The 27,500-nt window shown below is 30.3% G+C and overlaps 2 protein-coding genes and 2 non-coding genes across 4 annotated transcripts; 1 reads left to right on the top strand and 3 right to left on the bottom strand.

Annotated features, from left to right (window-relative positions):
* Positions 1-1,067: 1,067 nt before the first annotated feature.
* On the bottom strand, positions 1,068-6,514 carry LOC134694012 (small ribosomal subunit protein uS10). Its single transcript, XM_063555014.1, has 4 exons — positions 6,380-6,514; positions 4,853-4,949; positions 2,289-2,488; positions 1,068-1,171 (listed from the first exon to the last, which is right to left on the bottom strand). The coding sequence occupies exons 1-4, from the start codon at positions 6,380-6,382 to the stop codon at positions 1,115-1,117; spliced, it is 357 nt and encodes a 118-aa protein (XP_063411084.1). The 5' UTR covers positions 6,383-6,514; the 3' UTR covers positions 1,068-1,114.
* On the bottom strand, positions 2,568-2,762 carry LOC134699301 (small nucleolar RNA SNORA53). Its single transcript, XR_010103553.1, has one exon. It is a non-coding gene; the product is annotated as a small nucleolar RNA SNORA53 (small nucleolar RNA).
* Positions 4,253-4,447, bottom strand: LOC134702948 (small nucleolar RNA SNORA53). The gene has a single exon (XR_010104632.1). It is a non-coding gene; the product is annotated as a small nucleolar RNA SNORA53 (small nucleolar RNA).
* Positions 6,515-6,820: 306 nt separating the features above from the next.
* LOC134694007 (transmembrane 9 superfamily member 4-like) lies at positions 6,821-24,139 on the top strand. The gene is made up of 21 exons (XM_063555000.1): positions 6,821-6,907; positions 9,724-9,813; positions 10,884-10,986; positions 12,203-12,246; positions 12,693-12,805; positions 13,310-13,412; positions 14,233-14,285; positions 15,100-15,141; positions 15,638-15,720; positions 16,013-16,165; positions 16,702-16,772; positions 17,799-17,931; positions 18,326-18,407; positions 18,597-18,672; positions 18,945-19,028; positions 19,330-19,425; positions 20,263-20,342; positions 20,775-20,838; positions 21,396-21,515; positions 22,073-22,162; positions 22,564-24,139. The coding sequence occupies exons 1-21, from the start codon at positions 6,875-6,877 to the stop codon at positions 22,711-22,713; spliced, it is 1,863 nt and encodes a 620-aa protein (XP_063411070.1). The 5' UTR covers positions 6,821-6,874; the 3' UTR covers positions 22,714-24,139.
* The last annotated feature ends 3,361 nt before the right edge of the window (positions 24,140-27,500 follow it).

The raw sequence follows: 27,500 nt of genomic DNA, 5'->3' as shown, positions 1-27,500 counted from the left end.
ATGGTCCCATTGCGTTCTATGTTAAATTCCTCCGTTTCAAGCAGGCGCACCTCTTTTATTTGAAGTTCAAATAAAGTGGCAATCACTGCATGTCAAAGCAACACCTTCTGGTGTCCTGTACTGAAAAAATCAACATACCTTACATTGCATATAAGAAAGAACTGGTTCCCAGAACTTCGGATGTACCAAAACAGGTACTTCCGATCTGACAAAAAGGCAAAATGTACCCTCCTTTTTAAATTTCATGCCATTTTTTTATTATTCAAAGTTATCAGTCAAAAATTGTTCTACAATGATCACCAGTCATGCAGCTTTCATTTGATACCAAAATTAATAAAATATTCTAAATATTTTGAAAGTTATGTCCATGCGTAGGAACTATTTTGTGTTAAATATGTACTACTTTCTGGTATGTGCTTTCTGGCCGGGCCTGAATTAGTGGTGTTACACCTTCATACAGGAACTTCTTAGGAAGAAAAAAATAAGAAGTTAGCAATATCCTTTAACTTTACGTTCCTCCATGTTCTCTCACTAAATAATACTAAATTTGAGCCATGTTGAACGAATCTATCCCATCGAACTAGAGATAAAGAATATAACAGATACAGTTAAGTCTGTATCATATCTTGACTTACATCTAGAAATTGAAAATGATGGTCGGTTGAAAACAAACATTTACGACAACATAGATGATTTCGTCTTGCCTATTGTGACCTTTCGATTTCTGTGTAGCAACTATTCAGCAGCGCCTGCATACGGAGTATATATCTCCCAATTAATATGATATTACCGGGCTTGTGTTTCCTATCATGATTTCCTTGATAGAGGATTGCTGCTCACCAAGAAGCTTTTAAACCACGAGTTGCAAATGGTGAAGTTGAAATAATCCCTTCGTTAATTTTACGGACGCCATCACGAGTTGTTTGACCATTATGAAATAACCGTTTCACAGATGATATCGAATATGTTCCTTATGTACCATTACATGACTGTAAAAAAAAAAACTGCAGTTGTTTAAAAAACTGAACTGCAAGGATTGAAAGGTACAAGTTAACACAACACAACCATCTTTTCTATTTTTTTAATTATTTTTCAAGGAATGGAGTCCTTTAGTTTATGCATCAGCAATGGTTACTTCAACCTCTACTCCTGGTTCAATGCTAATAGATGTCTGGTTTGAGGTCAAGGATAAAAACAAAAATATTTTCAACTGCTAAATTCTCACAAATCACATTCTTATTAAACGTTTTGCAAAACTACAATACTGTGTAAATATTCCTCTATGAAACCTAAATTTCTTTTATAGTTGGTCTATGTTATAACTTGAACACATGTTGAATTCTTTCTAATATTGAAATCTTGAAAAAAAATAATTTCTGTTTTACTTTTAAAAGTTATAAGTTTAGTTTAGTTTAAACATATTTTATTGTCCAAAACATTTACAATAGGATAAGACACAAGTTTTGCAACTTAGAACGTCTTCTATATTATCCTTTTTGGCAGTATATTGAAATATTAGTCCGGGCTGTACAAGATTTATCATTCCATTATTATTTTTGTATGTTTGTAGTTCAAGAGAGTTTCATAGGACTATATGTGAAAAATGCTCACTAAAAAATGCATACAATGGATAACCAATATTTTTGTGATAATTTGAGGGTAGTTTGTTGAAAATACTAAATTTTGAGAAACATTTTTGAGCTACAATTTCAAGGGAGATTAATGTATAGATATGCCAAATGTATTCTAGGCTTAACATAATTATTGCTGGACTTAATCTTATGATTTGCTGTTAATCTAATTTCTCTAATTCTATGTAAATTTATCCCTTTCCGAACCCCTTGCATAAAAAAATTTAATCAACATGTGGTTGCTGGTGATCTCAAAAGATCATTGGATGATTTTAAGGGTCATGACCTTTTTAGCTAACTGGATGAATCAAAATTTGATAACAGGTGTTAATGAAATTGACAACTTCATGCAATGTGAAGGGCACTCGAAGGGGATTTTCAGTTAACAAAAAAAGAAAATGTCTTTTTAATCATTAGAGAAACAGATTCTTACATATTTACTCGTGGATTATCGGATTTATCCAATCTCGATAGTTAAATTATAAATTTTAAAGTCCTCGCCGAGGCGGCTCGGACTTTAAAATTGATAATTTAACTATCTCGATTGGATAAATCTGATAATCCACTGGTATCAATGTAAGAATCTATATTTCTACCCCCATTCTCATCTCATTCATAACATGCGATGTTAAATGTATACTACACAGAAAAGGATACGATCTGTTTGACAATTTCTGAAGGACTGTGTAAATCAATCAGACGCTTGTGGATCCTCATCTGGAATCTATCCCAGGTTTTAGAACCTTCTCCACAGGGGGTCTTACGGGTGGTAATACGAAGAATCTTGGTTGGCATACGGACTGGTCCTTTAACCTTCAAAGACTTCTCCTTTGCTCCCTTTATCAAATCTGCACACACTGTCAATATAAAATAAATTTTAGTAAATTATAACTAACTCTTTGAAATCATTTCAATATTTAATTTAATACAAATAATTGTGTCCCAGAAAACAGCCAACTGTTGCCATGATGATCGTTAGATCTGCAACAGTCTCAAGTCTGCAGTCTGAGGTATACTGATATAACACACCAATGACTCAAGCACCTTCGATGGTACAACAATAAAGTTGCTGGACATCGTCACTTCAGGCATCCATGATTTTGTCCCAAAGGTGGATCTAAGGAGTGTGTATTATCTTGCAACACTGAATTAACATTTATTATCATTATACAGAAAATGTATTTTTCAATCATGATACTGAGAGAAAGGCAAATTTCAAGTAATTGTTAAATAAAGTCATAAATATGTTACCTGTATCCTGGCTTCTACTTTATATTTTGTCAATAAATAATGCAATTTATTTTTAAGTTTTTGCTGACAGCTTTTCAATAAAACAATTCATCAAATTGAGAATATGTTATAAGTACAACCCAACCAAAGAGCAGACAGTAGCTGAAGGCCACCAATTGGTCTTCAATGCAGCGAAGAAAATAATTATTGATCTGCTGGCATTGTTACCAGAGTGTGAAATGATTTCTAAATATGCATAAAAATACTTTTTTTCTTTTGGAACCCCACCAATTTGAGTAGCAATTCCTTTGTGAAAAAAATTATTCATTGTATCTTTCATTTTCTCTCAATTCATAGCTTAAAACAGACCATTTATATGTTGAAGATCTAAACATAAACACATGGTCCATTACGTACACAGATCCTACCAACAAGCTATCAGGTAAAATTAAAGTTTAAATTGTAGACATTTCTGAATTCTGAATTGGAAATAACTTAATAATCAATATTTTATTTTGACACTTGTGCAATGGATTACATGTACATAACGTGACGGTACCCAAATTGCACCTATTTTGACAGTTTTTCCACCTACGTTTTTTTATGATCAAGAAAAAAATGTTTCTACTGTGTTTATTTTGTAGCCCTATCCTTCTTTATTGTATAGGTACACCAATTTGATTTTTATTCCATATTGAGTCATACAAAAATGGGTTTGAATCAACCTCCAAACTATCCATGATTCTGTAACGAGGAGTACCCAAATTGCATCTATGCTTAAATTCACATTGTCAAATGTCTAATAACCGAGCTTTTGTTAAATTTTTTCAAATATTTTGAACAATTGATATAAGTCCATGCTTACTCTCCATATTTTACAAAATGGATACTTATAATATATTGTATTTGCCAATTTTAAAAAGATGACGTCGCATGGTGACGTTTTTCGTACATTATGCTTTTTCAGTAAACAGACCATCTGTTGATTAATACTGTGAACATTTTGTGTGTATTTAAATATGTTTACCATGTTAAAAGACGTGCATAGTATCAAATAATAAAAATACAAATTGTTTAGTCTCTAGGAAATCTTGAAAGATTTCCGATAGCTATCTTTTCTAAATAGGTGCAATTTGGGTACCCGGTGCAATTTGGGTACCCTTACGTTATGAATATTGGACTACACTAGATGATTTCCAAAGTGATCAATCCTTAATTATTCATTCATTCTATGCAAATAATAAATCTTTCATGTATAGTTATCAACAACACACAAACAAGATGAATATTTGTGGAAAACAATTATCTCTCAACTTTTAAAGTTATTCTCTTATTAAAAAAATAATAAATGCAAAATTGCATAGCATTTGAAATGTTCAAATATAAAAAGTTGTGTCCCAGAAAACAGCCAACTGTTGCCATAATGATCGTTAGATCTGCAACAGTCTCAAGTCTGCAGTCTGAGGTATACTGATATAACACACCAATGACTCAAGCACCTTCGATGGTACAACAATAAAGTTGCTGGACATCGTCACTTCAGGCATCCATGATTTTGTCCCAAAGGTGGATCTAAGGAGTGTGTATTATCTTGCAACACTGAATAAAATAATCAGTAACTTTTTTCAATTTTAAATAGCTGAAATCTTTATTTCAGCTTCTGTACATGTTGATTCATTGGCAATCAAACCAAATCTCCTTATACTATACTGACAGCAATTGACTTTTCACATAAATTAGAGAAAGTGGGAAAACAATGGTTTCATAGCTTGATTTGAGATACGTGTTTTGCAGATTGTAGAATGCCATATGAATACAGCTACCCATAATTGCGAACATGAATAAGATGCACAATTTAACACATGAAAATAACAAATGAATACGATACAGCAAGCAAGAAAGACAATTCTTTTGCATAGAGTAGTAACATTTAAAGAGGCTGTCCAGATGCTTTTGGAAAACAGCAATTGTCTTTTTAAGGAGTACTTTACCTTTTTCTAGACTTTTGACATTTCTGCTTGTAAGAGTGATTCTTATTCTGTGAATTGTTGCCTCCTCAGATGCAGGGGCTTTCCCTTCCTTGTATGACTAATATAAAAATGTACTTATTTAATTAATTAAAACATAATGTATTGGTGCCAATTAATTATTACGTTTTCATTATATGCATCAGCTAGATCTTGTAATTATGAGCCATCAAGTACTTTTAACGACATTTACAACTTCTGACGCAATTCTCAGATCCGGACATCCTGGCATTTACATTGGTCAGGAGGTGATAAAATCCGGAATCCTCTAGATTTTTCATTTATTTGAAGGGGATAACTGATTATTCATATTGCCGATTATTTTTTAACCAGAGGTTATAGTATGTTAAAAATCAAAATGGAGATAGTATATAGTGTCTTTAACAGTATTAAAAGAGTAAAATTGCTATATTCAACTGGTTATGATATATATCAATTAAATTAATTTGCAACAAGTCTATGGAAAATCTAGAGGAATCTTATCCGCATCACCTATCAACATTGTTTACATAACAAAAATGCTAATCATTGATTGGTCAGTTACATGTTGTGATGTCACTGCAGATCTGAGAATAAAATGTTCACATTATTTTTTAATAAGATGATATAACAATTGACTGATTGTGACGAATCATGTTGAAATCTTTCCAAAAATAAAAACAAAAGATAAATTATTATTAAATATTTAAATATTTAAGACCTCTCAGACAAATCAAGATTAAGCCAAAAAGATTTATTTATAGTGATTTTTTAAGCATTATAACCGTGTTTTAAGAGTTGTTCCTTCCTCTTAAATTCACAAGACTTCGCAGCCCCAAGTCAGGTAAGAAAATAGACATAATTTTTTACACCCAAGGTCTTGGATTCATAATATTTTTTCAACTAATACTTTAGTTTCAATCTTGCCACAAAAATTAACAGAATTATCATAAAGTCATAAATTATACATATAATATTAAACAGAGTAATCAGTATAAAATGGATTACTTTTAATCAAAATTAAGCATTACTCATTAAAAGTTGTGGCGGGATTGCTTCCCTTAGAAAACTTAGTAGATACTTAGTCAGCCGTAAGCGGTTGAGCTAAGGAAGTACTTCTTTAGCTCAGTCGGTTAGCGCGCTGCCTTGTAACACAGAGGTCCAGGTGGAGACAAGCAATTTTGTAATGAAATTCGTGCTCTCCGGTTACAAAGTAATAACACCAGACATCCAGAAATAAAAGTAGAATGAATACTTTTGCATTCTGAACGAAAAGTGCTTTCAACTGTTCAATAAATCCAGTGGCAGATAGGCTTTAAATCTTTTACAACTACACAGGTTTGACTGTATTTATTGTTTTAAGTGTAAGCACACCAATAATATTCATGTGTCAACAAAAAGTATGTTGAAAATTCCACTGAGATGCAGCCAACATCTTCATAATCATATTTTAGCGACCACTTATCATTTAAATTGTAATTTATATAACATTCTGAAACATATCAGTAGTACCATTTTCTGGCCGACTTAATTAAAGAATATTTAAACAGAGGTGAGCCAAACACTTCCAGCTACCAGGCAGTTTTTCAGAAAAGAAAGCACATGGTTGTTGGGAGAGTTGATTAATTAAAAATGGGGAAATATTATTTTTACCCTCTGATGTCTTTTGATCAACAAATAAAATTTGTATTCCCTTAAAATATATCTTATAATCTTTCATAAGAATAATAATATCTTAATGTGAAAATGACTGGTCTATACAAAAAATAAAATTCTCTAAAATTTCACTGTCTTATTTCCCCATTTTAAACTTGGAACAATCTGCATAGTTTCGGATTAATAAAAGTGAAACTTGAGTTAAATGTTGATTGGCGTTTAATTATTTATACATATCAAATATTTACAAGCGGAAAATGGTTGACAAATTTAATATAAATTTGTAAGTTTATAGTTTTTTTTATCAAAATAAAAGGGAAGTGACGTTCGATTCCACGTTTAGCAGGCAAAATGGCGACGAAAATGACACTACTTCTTGCCGGCGTAAGACTTCCATTAGAATTATTCCGGAAAAACTCCCTGCACACATATTATCATTAAAGCAATACTCTGATTACTTTGATGCTTTATAACAATGATTTTTTGCATAGGTGGGCACTTATGCACGACAAATCCTATCACCTGTTTTGACAAAACATCATTATTTATGATCCGGTTTCTAAGTTACATATTTTATATATAGTAAAAAGATTGAGGTTGTCTCCTTCATTCCTGTTCTGTTTATTTACACGGTAGAGTTGATAAAAAAAACCTCAATATGAAATAAATTGCGAATGGAAATAGGGAATGTGTCAAAGAGACAAAACCCGACCATAGAAAAAACAACAGAAGAAGGTCAGCAACAGGTCTTCAATGAATGTAGAAATGGACAATTGACCACTTTAAGAGTTCATTGCAATTCCGTCATAATTTTTTGTCTCAATAACATCATTGATGTGTTTATTGGTACCTACAGTAAATGTCCTCATGTCAATCTAGCAGTTTTATAAATATGATTGTTTTGAGCACGAATATCATAAATAGGCAAATTAAAATCTTTTTTTTTTTATAATTGAGGGGGAGGACAGGGGGTACCCTTCTCCCTTCTCCCACCCCTCTTCTCCTTTCTCCTACCCCTCTTCTCCTTATTTTTTTTTTTTAATTTACTGGAAAAAAGAGATATTTTATTTTTTCATATTTTATTTTTTTCTCCGTTCTCCCAGCCTTCCTCTCCTTTCTCCTACTCCCTTTCAGCAGCCTTCCTCTCCTTTCTCCTACCCCCTTTCTCCCTGTCTCCCTTACCCCTGTCCTCCCCCTCATAATTGAGTGTCGTGATGGGGTAGCTCCATGATGACAGCGTTAAAAATTCTTGCCAAATAATGTTGAAATAATGTTGAATTTAATTTTTAGTGATATTCATGATATAAGAAAGGAAGTGTGTGAAACCTTTTTTTCTTGGAACTCGTCAAGGCCAGGATTTTTTAATTTGTTGGTTTACGGATCCGCCGACCCGATTTTGCCGATTCCTAGAATAAAAATAAAATTGACTTTTCATGCTTTTTTATTTCAGCCGACCAAAACAAATGCATTATCCCTGAAAAATAATTAAATTCTTCTTTTTTTATGAAATGAAATGCATGAATCACTAACAAGATTGATAACACTCTCTGTTGTGAAAAAATAAAACTTCCAGTTTACGTTTCTAAAAATAGACAAATCAATTATAACTGACCTTGAAATGTCATTTACGCAAAATTATTACGCAAATAATTTTGCGGAACGAAATCTGTGTTTAAAACCAATAACACAATAAGTCCGTTTCCCTTATATGTCATCAGTCTGTAAGATGCATAATCTCATAGAAATAGACTTGTCCAAATGTGGACAGGTGGAAAGCACCTTGGAAGTAAAAGTTCTGAATAACAACAAGTCATTTAGAATTTTCTTGTTTCATGGATAAAAAAAAAAAAAAATATCGCCCATTTGGATAAAAAACGGGAATGGACACCAGATAACCCGATATTTTCGTTTTTTCCGCGGACGAGTCTATTACGTTTTTGACATGTGTGTTGAAACTTATTTTCGTACGACGTTTTTAACATTTGTTTCTTTATCAGTTTTAGTTTTTGAAGATCATTACTCACCAAGTTTTCTGGAATTGATTATGAGCTACGCGAATTTGTTTTCTTGTTTGTGAAATGACGATTTAATTTCGTCTTTGTCTGTGAACACCTCCCTTTTTTACGGCAAATCATCAGACAATGTCATGCAATATTTATGACAGCTGAGCAAGAATATTTCATCGAACTAGAATTTGAAATGATGACAAAATAACATAAAAAACATTTTGTTAGAAAGGTGAAATGTATATTTATTTTGCATTTTTTTTCTGTCTTGAAAGATATTTTTTTTCTTTTTTTTCCCGACCGACCGACCGGACTTTTTCATGGGGAAAATCCGTAAACCAACAAATTAAAAAAACGTGGCCCAAATACACCTATTCGCTATTTATTCAATTCCGGAAAAGTTCTAAAATTACACAACTTTTTAATCCAGTTGAAGCTATCTGGGACCCTGTTTAAACAATTCACCATGCATGATACTTTTTAATGAGACTTGTTTACACTACCGTAAATACTTAAAACAAATTATTTTTTTACTTCAATTTTAATTTCGAAAAAAGTGGATCATACTATATCAAAGTTTTTTGATGATCACCTTCTAAAGTTTTTTCTCCCTCAGCTCACTACTGATGACCTCCATTTTTTCGGCCGGTGACCTAAACAGGAAGTTGTATGAATGACTGTTTTTCTCGGAATGGACTAAATAGCGATAAGGTGTATTGAAATCCCACTTGACAGCTAAGCGAGTTACTAAAATTTTGGACTTTATACTTATTCATACATTTACTGTAGATGTACGTAAACACATAAATGATGTTATTGAGACAAAAAAATTATGACGGAATTCCAATGAACTCTCAAAATGGTCAATTGTCCATTTCCAATTCACAGATATTTGTTTCTTCAGTGCGTATTCAATGTATTTATAGACATTTTTACACCTGTATGCAAATTTGTACATCATTTCTTAAAATCACACAAGGTCCCCTTAAATTAAATTTGACATATCTGACATTATAATTAAAGTTTGATTGTTGCTTGCTGTGAGAAGGTTATTCAGAGCAGATCTGAGGTGACTTGGAGACCAAATCCAGCTATATACCTAAGTCTCAATATGTATATTGGGCTCACAACTTGGTTGATGAAAAACGTTAATTACAGGTCACACTCTGTAAAATTATTTTGTTCTAATTACAGGTTGTTATCATGGCTACTTACTGTAACGGATTCTATGTACCAGGAGTAGCACCAGTAGAGTTTAACAGAGAAGAAGCAGTAGAAGTTAGGGTAAGACATTCTTAACAGTATGAATATAAAGATTTTAAAACTATTCTATTCTGTGGAATACAGTTTTACAGTTGAGAAACCAAACTTTTATTTATTAAACTTATTACTTCAAAAGAATTGTAAAATTTTCATGATTTTGTTATATTTCACCTCAGGATGCCTATTTACCAGTCTCAAATATTTTTTGTTCAAAATGTGGTAAATAATTTATAACCTTTACTGCAATATTATTAGAAACCATTTAAAAAAATTAACTTATGAGCTATAGTTTACCCCTGTAAAAGTATCTGTCTGTTCAAAATGCCTTGTGATGCTTTTTCATAATAATTGGGCTGAATGATTAATGATGACACTACTAAATTGTAAAACAATACCTAGATATGTTCATAATGTAAACTGGTCCGCCCTTCTATCTATAGCTTGACACCGAAGGAAAGGGTTGGAGCTATTGTCATATTGGCATTAATTGGACGAGTCTTACAAATTCAACGATTTGCTAATAAAATTGGCCAATTAAAGTGAAAGGAGTTGACCTCAAATGTTAATACTGCGATGCCGCAAAATTAACAAGTATCTGTTAATTAACCCCTATGGTAGTAGCGCAGATAAATGACCAACGAGCGTGTTAACATTTTCTTGAAAAACTGAGCCAGTATCTTTTGTTCCCTTTAGAACTCAGTAGGGTAATAAATGTGCTAATTTTTCTTTGATTTGCTATCAGTATAATACATAATTAAACATAGCTCATTATGTACTGGTCTCATCAAATTATCAAATCCCGTGGTCAGGATTTAGGCCATACCTGTTGTCAGTGTAGCAATAAGTGAACACAACAGGGGTCCAGTCAAGTTCATAATGATGATACATTGTACATGAATATGTTCCTCATCCTACAAATGTACATATTAAAGGGGAGACATTCAAACTAACTGAATGTAAATTGAAATAGAAGTATATGTGATTTAAAACTAAAAGTATTGTAGGATGGGGATATCTTTTTGTGAGTTCACTCACAGTTTTAGTTTAATAAGACTATTATTCACAACAATGCTATTTATTTTAATTTTTAGGCTGTCAAAATGACCAGTGTAAAAACACAGCTGCCATTTGACTACTATTCATCACCATTCTGTGAACCTATTGGCGGAAAAGACTATAAAGCTGAAAATCTAGGTAAAAGTCATATACATAAGTTGATGTATAAATTTGTAAATACATGTATGTTTCATTATGAAAAAAGGAATATCTAGCAATCTGTATTGAAGGTCAAATAATGGTTATGAAGAAAGCATAAATTGTCATCTGACTGTCAGATTAACTTTAGCTACTAAAGAAAGTTTTAAGTACGCAGTCGCTCTTGTCTAACATAATTTGATTATATACAAAATACTACTGATGTTTAATGTGGTAATTGTTTTAAAAGAATTAAAGTTGTCAAAAACTAGGTAACCATATAATCATGATAGTCAGAAATGATATAGTTTACTAGGAGATGATAATCAATTTGGCAGATCTTTGACATATATTGTTTACATACTTGAAGTTTATATTATTATGCAAGTTTCTTGTTATGCCCCACCTAAGATAGTAGAGGTGAATTATGTTTTCTGGTCTGTGCCTCCGTTCGCTTCAGGTTAAAGTTTTTGGTCAAGGTAGTTTTTAAAGAAGTTGAAGTCCAATAAACTTGAAACTTAGTACACATGTTTCCTATGATATGATCTTTCTAATTTTAATGCCAAATTATAGTTTTGACCCCAATTTTATGGTCCACTGAACATAGAAAATGATAGTGTGAAGTTCAGGTTAAAGTTTTTGGTCAAGGTAGTTTCTGATGAAGTTAAAGTCCAATCAACTTGAAACATGGTACACATGTTTCCTATGATATGATCTTTCTAATTTTAATTCAAAATTAAAGTTTTGACCCCAATTTCACGGTCTACTGAACATAGAAAATGATAGTGTGAGTGGGGCATCCATGTACTATGGACACATTACTATGGACACATTCTTGTTTTATTGTATAACTGTGGCAAACTCTGAAAATCACAATTAAATACTGTCCCTCTGTGGATTTTTTTTTTTTTTTTGATTTCATGGGTAATCCACATGTTCATGAAAATGTTCAACAAAATACATGCAGACTTTAGAAAAAAAAACAAAAAATAAAATATTTGCGATAAAAAAATGTTTCTATATATTCCAAGAAAATTAGTAATGATCAGCTTAGACGAAGGAAATCAAACTTGGTTTTCAACTTTGTGACATACACAAGTCTAGAAAAACAAAATTATAGAGTGAATTATTTACTAATCTCTTATATGGGTTTTTTGTCTTCAGATTGCAAGCATGCATCTTGTAATATATACCTGTTCCTATTTTCTGATTTTAGGTGAAGTACTTAGAGGTGACAGAATTGTTAATACTCCATACAAAGTAAGTATGACTTCTAAGAGCTGGTCACATAGTGATTTATTTTGTTAGAAAAAAACATGGCAGAAAACAATCCAAATTCCAGATAGATGTACAGAAAAACTGTGTGTTGATTTGTATTGTTAAAGGAAATGTGTTATTGTAGTCTTGTTATAATCATAATATTATATTGAATTAAGCATTACAAGTTTATTAATAATAAGTGTGCATGTTGGAGGTATGCTTTGAGCTTTTACAATTTTTCAGCTTACAATATATGTAGATAAGATGTGGTATGATTGTCAACGAGATAACTATCCAACTGAGAATAAACTACTTAAAACATGGACTCATCATTTCTACACCAAATATTATAACAAATAGGATACAAGTTACACTAATTTGTGTTTTTTTATTTTGTGTGTTTTAGTTGTTTATGGGCACTTGTAAGTATTAGTATTTTTTTGTAGATCCAGATGGCTACACCAAAAAAATGTTCTATTCTCTGTGATCAGAAAACCTTCTCTGAGAAACAATCAAAAGAAATGGCAGAGAGAATTAAACATTCTTACTTTGTTCATTTGTAAGTAATCTACAAACAGTGTAAACATTTGTCTGTTGAATGTATCACTAAATTTACAAAACTAAATATTGTATCATTATGAAATAGAGAAAAAATGAAATATTTGTTCTGTCAAATGAATTTTAAAAAATATTAATGGATTTATGTTTTTGTTTATGAAACTGTATGAAATCAAATAATGAATTAAAAACCTAACAAATAAAATAAAATTATGAAGAAAAACATTTTTCGAACACATTCAGTCGAATATTTCAAATGACAGATGTGATTGGTTAAAAATAATATGCATAATATCAATCATAGAAGGATTTTATTATTGCTTTTGATAATATAAAGTTATGTATATGTCTTCATAACTATCAACATCATATTAGTAGACTGAACCGCAACTAAATATATACAAAATTCCAGTCAGAATGCATGAAAACATCAGCGTATATTGTAACACTTAATTTATCGTGAAGCCTGTATTATGATACATATATAACTTTCTGTATTTTATAGGATAGTGGACAATCTCCCTTGTGCTACAAAGTTTGAATTAATGGAGACTGGACAAACACAGTATGAACATGGGTATAGACTGGGATTTGAAAAAGATAATGTGGTATGTGTTGAACAAGTTTTATTTCTTTATTCCTTTGTCATGTGAAGGTTTAGTCACACCAAAGATTTTAACTTGATTAATGTTGCTTCTCTGCAAAGCATGGAGTATCAAAAAGTAGAAGCAAAGAATGTTTAGTTTGGAGATCAATTAGTGTGTCCCCTTATGTGACATGTCTTCTTGTATATTATTACCTTATGAATTAGCATAATATAAATCAGACAAGCTTTTTTAGAAGCTGACAGATATGTCACAATAGTTAACACAATGGTTAAGCAGAGAAGAATAATAATCATTTCTCAATGTTTTAATTCTTATAAATCTAATACTTCTAAACTGAAGTTTCAGTGTCTTGGTATTTTTGAGACGAAATTAAGGAGTAATAATAGGTGTGCACTTTTTTTTGTCTCTTAGCTTTAGTTTAGTTTCTGTAAGATACTACTTCATAATGTTGTAGTTAAGATTTCAACATAACAATTGTATGGCTAGGAAGTGATGAAAACTGCATATATTATTTTCTATTTCAATTCAAGTGACAATAATGACATTCTAATCTTGAAAGTAACACCTTGTAGTAATGTTTCACAGAGTAAAAAGTGTCTGTCAATTTTTTCACTGTATAGATACATCATATGATTTGTTTTATTTGTATGTTATTATATATAAGATTTATTGAACGTTGTACCTGTTATGATGAGTCACCTTAGATCTAGGATGATTGCACACTTAGACAGAACACTTGTAGCACTTGGGCATCTTAGACTAAACTAAGGTCTTATATTTTGTATTGAAGTTAATGTTAATGAATATTTTATAATTGTAGGCTTATATAAACAATCATCTGAAGTTTGTGTTGAAGTACCACTCAGATGACCAGTAAGTATGAACATTTGTAACTCTGTAACAAGTCAGGGATAGGGTCATTTGTCAAATATTATACAGGGAATATTGTTACTTAGAAGTAACTTACTTAGCAGACAACTTTTAAATTAAAACATATAGGTTTTTTGAAAATAATTTGCATATATGGGTTAAAGGTCTCATTTTTCCAATGCCAAACTTTGGGACTCTGGCTTCCTCCACCTATACAAACTGACTGCCACAAAAATGCAAAAATGTGGCGCTAAAAAGGAGCATAAAAAAACCAACAATTGATCAATCTTTAATTTTTATCAGCAGTGACTTGATTTATAGTCAAACATACATGTGAGCTTTTATACATGATATACATATTAAATGGAAAAGTTCTTACTTACTAGATAATACATATCACATCAGGAGATATTAAGGGTATTATTGTAAAGATCGTGTTATAAGATTGACAAAACCATTTTATGTTATTCATTATGTTTTTGCATTCATATCCTTGAAAGAAGATATGAGGTATTTGTCCTGTACACAGCAACCCAACTCAAGAAACCAACAGGCAAATGGATGTAAAATCATTTTTCTATAAATCTGTAATTTAAGCATTTTTTTTTTGTACAAGTTCTTGACAAGTCATGTTAAGCTGTGTATACCTTAACAAATATTCAAAATATTTTCTGCTATAAAAAAGTGTTTAGATATTTTCTAATAGTTATTTATATAAGATATAGCATTTTAAAGAATCAAACTGGGAGCCTCAGGTACAGAATTTCTTGTTATTATGTTTGTATTGAATGCAGTTAATATTCTGTTTTATTTCCAGGTTGACATACAGAGTTGTAGGATTTGAAATTGAAGCAAAGAGGTGAGAGTTCATTGTTATACTGTTGCGAAATTTACTTGTTAACTGAACTGAATATTTGTTGTTTTCAATACTGTTCTTAGATAGAAATTTTATGAGAAAACAAAAGCAGCTTTTATTTAGTCCCAAGTTATAAATGAAGATTTGATAAACAACATAAATTCATTCATGCTCTTAGATTTTGTACTCATGATAAATGCTCACCAAAATGTTTCACACTAGAAATTTGGGAAACATGTCAAGCTCTGGTGCTCACGTACCCTTAGAGAATATAAAAGTGTGCACTTGAAATATTCCTTTTAACTAAATCAGATGTCAGAGGAAATTATTGGAAAATAGTCATTTTCTTCATCACTTTCCAAATTATGTTAAAATAATAAAAAAAAATTGTCATTTTAGTGAAGAAATATCATTTTTGATTTACTGTAATGTCATTTTACATTAAATTGTTTTTAACTATTAAATTTTGTACCCAATTACTAATTTACTTTTTCTTCAGTGTTGGTAGCAAAAACTATGTTAAAGAAGCAGATAATAAATGTACTATTAAAGATGCAGCACCACAACCAATTAATGAGAAAGGTAAATATACTAGATAGGTTTGTTCTTCCATATCTTATAACACCTGCTGAGCAATAGGCGAGATATATACAATGGACAACTAATTAATAGCAGAAATTTTGTATATAATTATGAATATAATTGGAAAGGAATAAAGCAGGAACAGTTAAAAGAATTTGATCTAAATTAGTCAAGATATGGATTCTGTAACATATGGGAATTTTATTACTCAAAATTACTTACAACCAATAGATTATCATTATTGAAAATAAATGTTGTATATTTTAAACTATTCTGATATTATCCATTGCAGGTCCAACTGAGATATTGTTTACCTATGAAGTTGAATGGCATCAAAGTGACATTCGTTGGGCTTCTAGATGGGATATCTACCTGACAATGAGTGATGTACAGATCCATTGGTTCTCTATCATCAATTCTGTTGTTGTTGTTATATTTCTGTCAGGTAAGCAACTCTATTCATATCTCAAAACAAAACAATTGGTTTATAAAACCATTATTACATTGTGAATTCTTTTGTTAAATAAGAAAAAAATGGTGTAATACGTCATGGCAAAACAAAAGCAATGGAACAACACTTTTATAGTCAAGTTCACACTAAGGATAGACATGGAGAAAAATATCACACCTCTCTCCAAGTTAAAATGGCCCATGGTACTGTTTGAGCAGAAATCTTTACTATTTAGAAATCACCTTACATATGTGCATTGATAACAAAAATATACTGGAAAAAAATAATAACAGTCTATAATGTGCAAAAAAACGTAAGCATGATACTGTCATTTATAATCATTGAAAAATATTGAAATAATACCAACATTTAGACAATCACAGGGACAATGTGAAGACTGAGAGTAAAGGCAGATGACTGATTTGATGAATATATTACCCATATCTATCAAAATATCTTTTAAACTCCTTGTGAAAACTCCTTGTTTGTTACAAGATTGGAATATAAATATATATTTATTTGAATTACAGGTATATTGACTATGATCATGGTGAGAACATTGAGAAAGGATATTGCAAAATACAACAGAGAAGATGATTTGGTAAGTGTTACAAAGATATACATTTATGCAGTTATAATATTAATAAAATGTTAATTTACCATGTAAAGACCAAAAATGTCTGAATATTTTTGTAATGTCTGCCAATCTGATGCTAATTTTAAGGTGTATTAGTGGGGCATCCATGTACCTTGGGACACATTCTTGTTGTTGTCGAGCCTTTGACTTTAGTCGAAAAAGTGAGACTAAGCGATTCTACATTCCGTTGGTGTCGTTGGCGGCGTCCACAAATATTCACTCTGTGGTTAAAGTTTTAGTAACTTTCTTAAACCATACTGGATTTCTTCCAAACTTAAACAGAAGCTTGTTTATGATCATAAGATATTATCCAGAAGTAAATTTTGTAAAAATAAAATTCTTTTTTTTGGGTATTTTACTTATAAATGGAATTAGTTTTTCTGCGGGGAAACATTACATTCACTCTGAGGTTAAAGTTTTTAAATTTTTTATAACTTTCTCAAACTATCCTGAGTCTGTACTAAACCTGGACAGTAGCTTGTTTATTATCATAAGAAAGTATCCAGAAGTTAATTTTGAAAATGATAAATCCATTTTTTCTGTATTTTACTTTAAATGAACTTAGATTTTCTGCCAGGAAACAACACATTCACTCTGTGGTTAAATTTTAAAAAAATTTAATAACTTTCTTATACATGTTTACTATTTTTAATTTGTACCTAACTTGGACAGAAGCTTGTTTATGATCAAAAGCTAGTTCATGTATCTAGAATGAAATTATGTTAATATTTTGTACCTGTGTATCTGTATTTTACTTATAAATGGACTTAGTTTTTCTTCTAGTTAACATTACATACTATCTGCAGTTATTTTTTTTTAAATCATTTATAAGATTCATTAACTATCCTGAATTTTTACCAAACTTGGACAGAAGCCTGCAATTTAGAGCAAAAGTAGGTGAGACACTGGGTTCGCGAAACCCTTACAAATTTTTTTATATAATAGACTTAGTGTATACATAACAAGTTTTCTTTTTCATTTTATAAACAGGAAGAAACATTAGAAGAAACTGGTTGGAAGTTGGTTCATGGGGATGTTTTCAGACCACCAAAACACACCAAGCTTTTGTCATCTCTTATTGGTGCTGGGGTGCAAATATTTTCCATGGCAGTCATCACAATATGTAAGTCTAACAAGTAACTTTAATTACTGGCTTGATACACTATCACAAGTTATTTTGTGCAGTAATAAATATCATACAACAAAAACTTTCCCTTATAAACCAGAGTGGAGCAGTTAAGAAAAATCTGTCTTGTTTGTGGACTAAAGATGTTTATTCTTTTTAAAATTCTTAACTATGCTATACTCAGGACATTCACTTAATTTGGATCTGATTTAGATGAATTTGATTTTTTTCCTTAGAAATTAGAAAAATTGACCCAACTCAGTACAAATGTATCATATTTAATTTTCTCGTAATAGTTTTTTTTTTGGCTTTATCCTATGTTTGATTGAATAATGTTAATATGTAAAATCTATGAAAAAAGCTTCCATTTATATTTGTTTATCTTTTTCAGTTTTTGCCATGTTAGGAATGTTGTCACCAGCATCAAGAGGAGCCCTGATGACTGCTGCAATCTTCTTGTTTGTGTTTATGGGGTAATGCATACTTTTTTTTCTAATTAATTATGACAAGTTTTTGTTATTTACAGTATCAATTGTTATAGATCTAATTGGGAAAAAATATATTTGATTAATTATACATGTATTTTATAGAGAAAATAGTACTTTTGAAGGTAATGTCACCAAGGTTGAACTATTTTTAAAGATTTAAAACTTATTTTACAGTGTTTTTGCTGGTTTCTTCTCAGCCAGACTGTATAAAACAATGAAAGGATTACAGTGGAAAAAGTCAGCCATACAGGTAACATTTCAATAAATAAGATATAACATACTTTGCAATTTGTATTATTGGTATATCAATTGGTGTTTTATGCTAAAGCTGAACTATGACTTTGAATATTCAATAAAGTATATATTTTCTATGGGCTTGTAGGCAAAACTTGCTGAAACCACTATATCAAATATCAACGAAATTTGAATTTTTCTTCAATCCATGAATATCCATTTAATATACCTGTATTTTAAGATTTGAAATGTTATTTGATACCATAATTTTATACATTTTTGTTTCAGACTGCCACTTTGTATCCAGGAATTATGTTTGGTGTGACATTCTTGTTGAACTTTTTCATCTGGGGAAAACATTCATCAGGAGCTGTAAGTTTTGTATAGAATCAAATTATGGGGAGTTCTTATCAAGATCCAAGCATGTATTTTAAGTCTGAAGCTTTGATATCATTTAAACATTTTTATATCACTTTATTCAAGATTATTATAGATTTAAAATAGCGATAGTGTCATATGCATGCAATAAGGCTTTCATGTCATTGTTTGAATAATAATGATAGTAGCAAAAAATAAATGACAAAAAAATATTAACTTTTGCTCTCAATGAAAGAAATATTTTAATCCTTTCATATTGAAATAATTTTTCACTTTTTTTCACTTTTTTTCACAGCTGCCATTTACAACCATGTTAGCTTTGTTGTGTATGTGGTTTGGTATTTCTACACCTTTGGTATTTCTAGGCTACTACTTTGGGTACAGAAAGCAGGTAATTGTAAACATATAATAGAAAGGAAAAACAAAGTTGCTACATCTTGTTGAAATTTTTAATTGGAATATTAGCAGAATTATTTTCAAGGAAGAAAAGTATTTTAGGAAATAAATATTTGGAAGAAAGCAAAGTTATCAATAATTTTGTAGAATCAATGTCCCTTCTCACATTTTGAGGAGTTTTTCATTCTAAAATCCACTACAATTTTATAGGAATAGAAGATATGCACATATATTCTAGTTTTAATCCAATTTTTAATGGAAAACCTGAAACTTACTATTTCTACATCATATTAAAGTTTTACCACCAGATTTCCTACTCTTTACTTCCCTTTTCAGAATTTTTTAATGTCATTTTGTTGTGCAACTTTTTATACCCTACCCTGTTTAGTAGAGAGGCAGTATGATTTTCGGTATGTGGGTCCATCTGTCTGGATTCAGGTTAAAGTTGTTGGTTAAGATAGTTTTTGATGAAGTTGGAAGTCCAATCAACTTGAAACTTAGTACAAATGTACCATATGATATGATCTTTCTAATTTTAATGCCAAATGTTTTGACACCAATTTCACAGTCCACTGAACATAAAAATTAATAGTGCAAGTGAGGCAACTGTGTTCTATGGACATATTCTTGTTTTATCGTGATAAGATAAGGGTTTGGCTTGGAACTTAATATTTCTACATGCAGAATATTGAAGGAAAGTTCTCAAATTTACATATAAATTCCCAGTCATATCTTAATGTTCATAGCCAAAGTAAAAAAATGCATATATTGGAAAAATCAAAAAATATCATAAACAGCACCAAATAGTTTACTTATGGCTATTTTTTTCCAGCCATATCAACACCCAGTTAGAACCAATCAAATTCCCCGACAGGTACCAGAACAACAATGGTACATGAATCATTGGATTGGGTAAATATTATTACATTAGTTGTATAAACTCATTTAACTTTGTACATCTCTATCTTTTTCAAATCAATAGCATTTGAAGTAAAGCAACCTTTTTGATATAGGGGTGTTTCAATTATCATACAACAGACAAATTAGAAATTATCCATGTGACAATCTTCTCTGTAATTTATACTCCATATTTAATTTTATTTTCAGAGTAATATTTTTGTGTTAAGTGTTCTAGTCATGTTCATTTTATTTCTTGATTTAATTATTTTGTTGATGTATCCACATGTCATGCATAGGAAATGACCCAGGTTTAAAGTATTCATGTACTTTTAAAAAGATTTTTATGGTGTTATAGGATAGTTATTTATTTATTATCGGACTATTGCAATGCAAATCGTAGAATCAAACTGTCTGTAATATCAAACTATTAATTTATTTTTTCAGAGTATTAATGTCTGGAATTTTACCTTTTGGAGCTATGTTTATAGAACTTTTCTTCATCTTCTCAGTAAGTATACAGTAGAAATGCAGAAGATGATCTCTTGGCAAAACATAAATATTGTTTCCTAAAAATACTGTGATGGGTATAAAAAACCAACAAATGGTATGATTAACAATGAGACAACTATATACTACTGTCCACATGCTGTGGATTTCAGCAGCCATAGATCATAGCATGACCTTCAGCAATATATAAAACCACTACTGTAAAGTCAGCTTTATAAACTAGTTCAAGCTATGATAGTATGACAAAGATAACCAAGACGGCACTTAACATCATTTTACCAAACTGACTTCAAATGCTAAGAGCATGTATGTTCTGTTTAGCAAATCAATATTAATGCAAAAGTAAAGATGCACATACTAACTTTTTCAGATATATATATATATATATATATTTCTTTAAAAAGACAACCTGGTTTTATCAAATGAATACAAACTTCAGATAGAATTTTAAATTTGAATTATTTAGCCCTAGTAATTGACAAAATATTCCTGTACTGTGAGTTTTAAATACATTTTATGAACAGCTGATTATACTGATACCTTTTTGTATAATTGTAGGCCATCTGGGAGAATCAGTTTTACTACTTATTTGGTTTCCTCTTCTTAGTATTTATAATCCTTGTAATCTCAGTGTCACAGATTTCCATTGTAATGTCATATTTCCAGTTGTGTGGAGAGGTTAGTATTTATAAAACTTTTAGACTCAGAAAAACACAAAATAGCCATGGGAGATAAATTATGTGTAAATGTGTGTTCAATTCAGGGGAGATAATTTAATTGAAAATATTTTAACCAAACTTTACACTTATAATTATGTAGAATAATACAAAAGCAGGTTTACAGTTTAGGTGGTTAATTTAAATAATGTTCTCACATGTATTACAAATTGCTTTCTGTTTGTAAATAAGAAAAATGGAGACATGGTATGATGATTGTTAATAAAACAAATATCCGCCAGAAATTTAAATGAAGTGGGTAATAGAAACTATTATAGACAACTGTTCAGCCTTCAAGAATCTGAAAAAATCATACTGTATAGTCGGCCAGAATAGGCCCATGGCTTAAAAAGTATAAAAACATAAAAGACATTTAAATGCAGTTATGGCGAAAAAGTAAATACCATGCAAATTGGGATAAACCCATTAGTCTGAAATACTGTTGACTTTTCAGTTTTAAAAGCTGCATCATCTCTTACAAATTTTACAATTGATTTGTAATTATATTCCTATTTACAGGACTACCATTGGTGGTGGAGATCCTTTATTGTGTCCGGTGGTTCAGCTATTTATGTATTAGCATACTCTGTATTTTATTTCTATACAAAGGTAAGATAACTCTACTATTACTGATATGTATGCTTTGATATAATGACTGCACTACTACGTTGTAAACTTTCCTAAGCATCAGATTGACTTGTGCTGAGTAACCAGATTGCCTTTGATAGCTGACAAGTAAAGTGATTAATGCCTGAAGATTGCATTCACCTTATCATTTTTCATCATGACTTAAGACTGACTGGAACAGGTTTATATTGTGACATAAAGCTGTAAAAAATTTGAAGTCTCTGAAAGCTGTAACTTAACAAATTTAAAATTAAAGTACTCAAACATATACTGAAGAATGTTTGTAAGAATTGCTGAAAATTTAGAAAGAAAACAAATGTGTTAATTTATTTGCTGCTTTTATCCCTGATTGATGTTGATTTATGTTTTATTTTGTATTACAGTTAGAGATTACAGAATTCATACCAACATTACTGTACTTTGGCTACACATTTTTGATGGTTGTAACTTTCTGGATCTTAACTGGAACAATAGGATTCTATGCTGCATATTTCTTCATTAGGAAAATCTATGGTGCAATTAAAATAGATTAATGTTTGGAATGTATTAGTATTCTATGTGGGAGTTTTATAAAGACAATAAAAGAATTCAGATATACCATGGACAATGTGTTGAGAAGAAAGAACTGGTTACCAGTCTAAAGTATTCTTGAACAAAGACTGAGATATGTAAGAAGTTGTGGTTATAATCTTCAACATAGAAACTGCTTGGTATTACAAAAGATATTGTATATGTTGTATTGCATATACAGTTAAAGCCTTTTTCTAGGAGGAGAATGATACTTGGGTTATTGTGAACTGTATTGTGTACATTTATATTAATTTAGTTTTCATTGTCACATTCATTTGTAATTTAACTTAATTTTTAGATATTTTGATATGAATCTAGATGCATTAACATTAAAAAAATCATGTCAACTATACAAAATAATTGAATATGGATCTAAAGCAGATTTAAAATTATTGAGTTGAGTAAAAGTTATATTTGGTCCAGTTACTTGCATATGGATTCTATTATGTTCCTGGTAATTTTTTTTAAGAACTGATCTGATTACATATTTTCAGATGTCAACACTATTGTATAAAATAAATGACTGGGTAATATATTTGTTTATAAACAAATATCTGTGATAATCATGAAACAATATTAAACACGTGAAATCAAAGTTAAACACATGTGCTAATGAACTGGTGAGGATGAATTTTCTGTTAAAAGAAACATCTTTCTCTTTTTTATAGCAATACTAAATTGTTTGTATGATTTGGTAGGAATTGCATACTTCATATTACATGTTTTACTAAACTTTTAAACCAGATTTATTGTTTGTCTATAAATTGTCTTTTTGAATTGCTGAACTAGAAAATTGTTTTTATGAAGTCATGTTTTCTTGATCCCTTTCAATGTCTAAACTACTGAACTGGTTTTGTATGTTTTTCATTCAAGGAGTGTATATTTGTAATATTCTGGTGTTTGAATTTGGCCATGTTGTTTTTAAAAGATACATGCATGTGAATCCATATTCACAGTGAGACTTTTCTTGGCCAAACCTTGCATGTACTGGATTTATTTCTACTCTGTAACTCTTGTCCAAGAGCATACAGTGGATATCATCTTGTAATGTGAAAACTGAACACCTGTCTTATCAGAACAAAGTTTTGGTTACAAGGGTGTTAAGACTGGTTTGTCTGTGAATATGGTTTTTAATATTGAAATGTATGCTGCCAACACTTGTATGCTTGATTAGAACCTTATTTTAGAAATTGCTAGTTCCCAACAAACTTGCTTGTATGGTATTTGACTTTTGTCCGTGTGAAATCCATTTAATATCGCTAACATTTCATGCCTTTAGTTTTTTAAAGTAGTTTATAGAGTAATTACAATCATCCATCATCTAAGATATTGGTTTGAAGGTGGAAATTATTGTTTGTAAACGTGGGTATTACTAATATATTTATCATATATGAGGGGAACATTTTGTGCTGTAAGTTTGTTGAATATGGATGTTTGTTATACTATATAAGAAAATATTCTAATGAATGCAATGGTATTTTCAACAACAGTTTGGCTAGTTTGAAGTTTTTAGGAAGTTTGCTACTGCTTAAGAAATAAAAATGACTGATTAAAATGTCCAATCAAAAATCAGTATGCTGAATATATAGATCTATACATCTATATAACTAGATTTAAACTACACACTACTGCTTAATTAATGAAAATTACATTGATTTATATGTCAAATTAAATTTCAGTATATATATACATCTATATAAATGGATCTAAACTGCACACATGTCAATGCCTGCCAGTGTCAATTTTATTTCTATGCTTGATCAAACTTTCTAAATTCTAGCAAGTCTGGCAAACCAAACAATTTGTGAGTATACTATTGTAGAATACTCCTGATAGGTGTAATATGTGTAATTGTGTACAGTAAATGGAACAAATGAAGAGATATTTTGATTTGTGAGGAGTAAAATGAGAGTCTGTGATACTAATATTTGAGCTTTTGTTTTAAGTAATTCATTTTTCATTGAAGGACCACTTTTCTTAGTAGCCTGGTGCAGCCAAATATTTCATTGGTCATATTTAAATTGTCTTGAATGCATTAGTAAGATCTTTCAAATAGAAATATCCTACATTTTATTTCATGGAGATTGGATGTATAGTTTTTGAGGTACGACATTTTGAAAGTGTTGAATATGTTGTATTTTTAGACCGTTTCTATGATAACTTTAATACAGTAAGATGGCACTGAAAACAGTTAAAAAAGCAAGATTCAAATAATGAAAATAACAGAACTTTTTAATGCCTCAACCAATTGACGTAAAATTTTAAATACATATAAAAAAATATAAGAACCTTAAATGAGTATAAGAATTTTTTATTTTTTTTGTATTGAAATTGAAAAAAATTCCATAGTTACCATGGTAACGAAACAGAAAAAAATGAAAATAACTGCTTTAAAGGCTTTTAACTTGCAATAGTATCTACATAAGTCAGTTTTTTTATAGGAATTGTTAGTTTATTGATAAAACAATTGAAGAGGTTCAATTTCTGCTGTTAATTTTGAATATTTCATTATAAAATTTTCAGTTACCATGGCAACAGAAAGCATTATTTCGAATTTTTGTGAAAATTTCTTCTCAAATGATAAAATTCAAAATGTGGAAACTTTTCTGTAACTACAAAACATTAGCACTGTTTTTATGTTAATTTTAGAATTAAAAATGCTTATTAAATATAATAATATATGTATTTATGTTTCCATAGCAACAGTATAAATTCTGAAATTGTAAAAAAAAATCAAGTTGTTACGACCAAATCGTCATACATCTTTAATGAATCTAAACAGCTAGAATATAAGAAACACTGACTGAGTGACATTTATTGATACAATTGTTGTATTGAGTTTGCTTATTGTTGAAAGCTGTATCAGTATGCGGATAAATCTCTGTCACTGACTCTGGTAGATGGTTGTCCATTTGCAAATATATTATTTTTTTATTTTTTTTGGTTTATAATGACTTTTTGAATGTTTCCTTTCATGATTTAACATTGTTAAAGTATATTCTCAAAGCACATGCAGTTGGTTAGTATATATTTGTTTTTGTGATAGTGCATGTACTGTCAATTGTCACCTTTTTAAAATACTCTTTTCAAAGCAAAACCTAAAAAAAAATGCATATCAAAATCAGAAAATTGAATTACCAAATATTTATTAATAATTTATAATAAATAAGACCTGTGAGTAAGAAGAACTTCACAACACTATCAACAAAAACACAAGACTTGAACATTTAGTTACAACTAGAGCAGTAATTTCTATATTTTGTAGTGATTGATTGCAAACATTTTTTTTCCAGCTTCCATGATCGAAGAGAAGAATCATTTGGTCCGATTTCATTATCAAAATCAAAATGAATTACAGTTTTGATATAAGTTGTTTCCACTGCTGGTGGTGAACACCACTTAAATGTGCATGTATTTGTAATCGAACGTTCCATAAAATTTACTGTAGCAGTTTCTTCTGATAAGATATTGTCAACTTGTCCTATATACCAATCTGATTGACCTGCTACAGCAATCCACTGATTAACTTTAAAATGTTTGTAATTACTAATAAAAGATATATTTGTATTGACTTTTACATCACGGCTTTTCTTAGGTTTTTTAACCGCTGAAGTTTCTTCCTTTTCATTTTCAAGCTTTCGTTTCCTCGTTTTGTTCGAATTATGTAGACCATTTTTGTTTATAACTGCGCTTTGTTTTTTCACAACCCTGACATTTTTCAAATTGTCCTTTTCTGAATTTAATAAATTGTTTCTTTCTGTTAATGGTCTTAAAATTTCTTGTTTTCTAGGGACATCCAAATCAATGTCTACACCAACATGTATATTAGAGGAATATTTTTGAATAATTTTGATAAGATTGTTTTTTAACATGTCTATACTAAATGCCTTTCCCTCAGTTGAAAATTTGTAAAACACATTATTTGCCTCAAAACACAAAACACATTTATAATACTTTAACTGAAATTTTAAAGCAACTAATTTCAGATGTGAAGTTTTAAATTTTGATAAAAGTTTTTTTACATCAGTTTCAGATTTACATTGTCCATATCTTAATATGTTATCAATTATCTTTTGTTTCTCTGCAATTTTTTTCATTTTCTTTCTTTTGATTTCCTCGGCTCTTATTTGTAACATTTCAATTCGTTTGTTTTTTATATCTTTGGATCTTTGTCGCCACTTTTCTATAAATTTTGGCAACAGTTTCGAAACCTTTTGCATAATATCAGGCTCATTACATTGCGTGTCAAGCCAATCAGAAGTTTTATTATTAACATATAAAACCATTCCTTCAATGTGAGCCGTGGTTGCGTTAGGTTTGAATCTTTTAATTCTGTCTAACTGACCAAAATTTGATTCATTTGATTGGTTTGTTTTAGGAACAGATTGACTAATCAGCATCAAATCCTCATTGGGATCAGCATGCTTCCCTCCAGTTAAGTGATCAACTAACTGCCTTTTAATAACGCTTAAAATACTGGCCAATATAAGTTCTAAAGCCTGTGTCGTTAAAACATCCAATTCTTCGTTATTTTCTTCCACAGCATGTAAAGCAAAGAAACCAAACAAATCTTTTTCAGGAGGGTAATTTTCAAACATTTGATAATTTTCATCAAACATCGGAGAAGAATCTTGTACTAAATTTGAAATACTATCATGTAACTTTTGGTAATATTGTGACATGTCAGTTATAGATACATCATTACAATCAAGAAGTTTCCATAGTGGACGATTGATATGGACATCAACTA

This window comes from Mytilus trossulus, chromosome 1 (assembly GCF_036588685.1).
Source record: "Mytilus trossulus isolate FHL-02 chromosome 1, PNRI_Mtr1.1.1.hap1, whole genome shotgun sequence".
Lineage (NCBI taxonomy): Eukaryota > Metazoa > Mollusca > Bivalvia > Mytilida > Mytilidae > Mytilus > Mytilus trossulus.
This window is presented reverse-complemented; position numbering and strand designations above follow the sequence as displayed.

Bases quoted from the DNA above. Each gene is read 5' to 3' on its own strand.
- LOC134694007 (XM_063555000.1), top strand. From the start codon at position 6,875: ATGGCGACGAAAATGACACTACTTCTTGCCGGC. The intron at 14,286-15,099 runs GTAAGTATGAAC...TTTTATTTCCAG, and splicing joins AAGTACCACTCAGATGACCA to GTTGACATACAGAGTTGTAG. The intron at 19,029-19,329 runs GTAAGTTTTGTA...TTTTTTTCACAG, and splicing joins GAAAACATTCATCAGGAGCT to CTGCCATTTACAACCATGTT.
- LOC134694012 (XM_063555014.1), bottom strand. The intron at 2,489-4,852 runs GTAAAGTACTCC...TTATATTGACAG, and splicing joins TGTCAAAAGTCTAGAAAAAG to TGTGTGCAGATTTGATAAAG. The intron at 1,172-2,288 runs GTATCCTTTTCT...ACCTCAAACCAG, and splicing joins CAGAAATTGTCAAACAGATC to ACATCTATTAGCATTGAACC.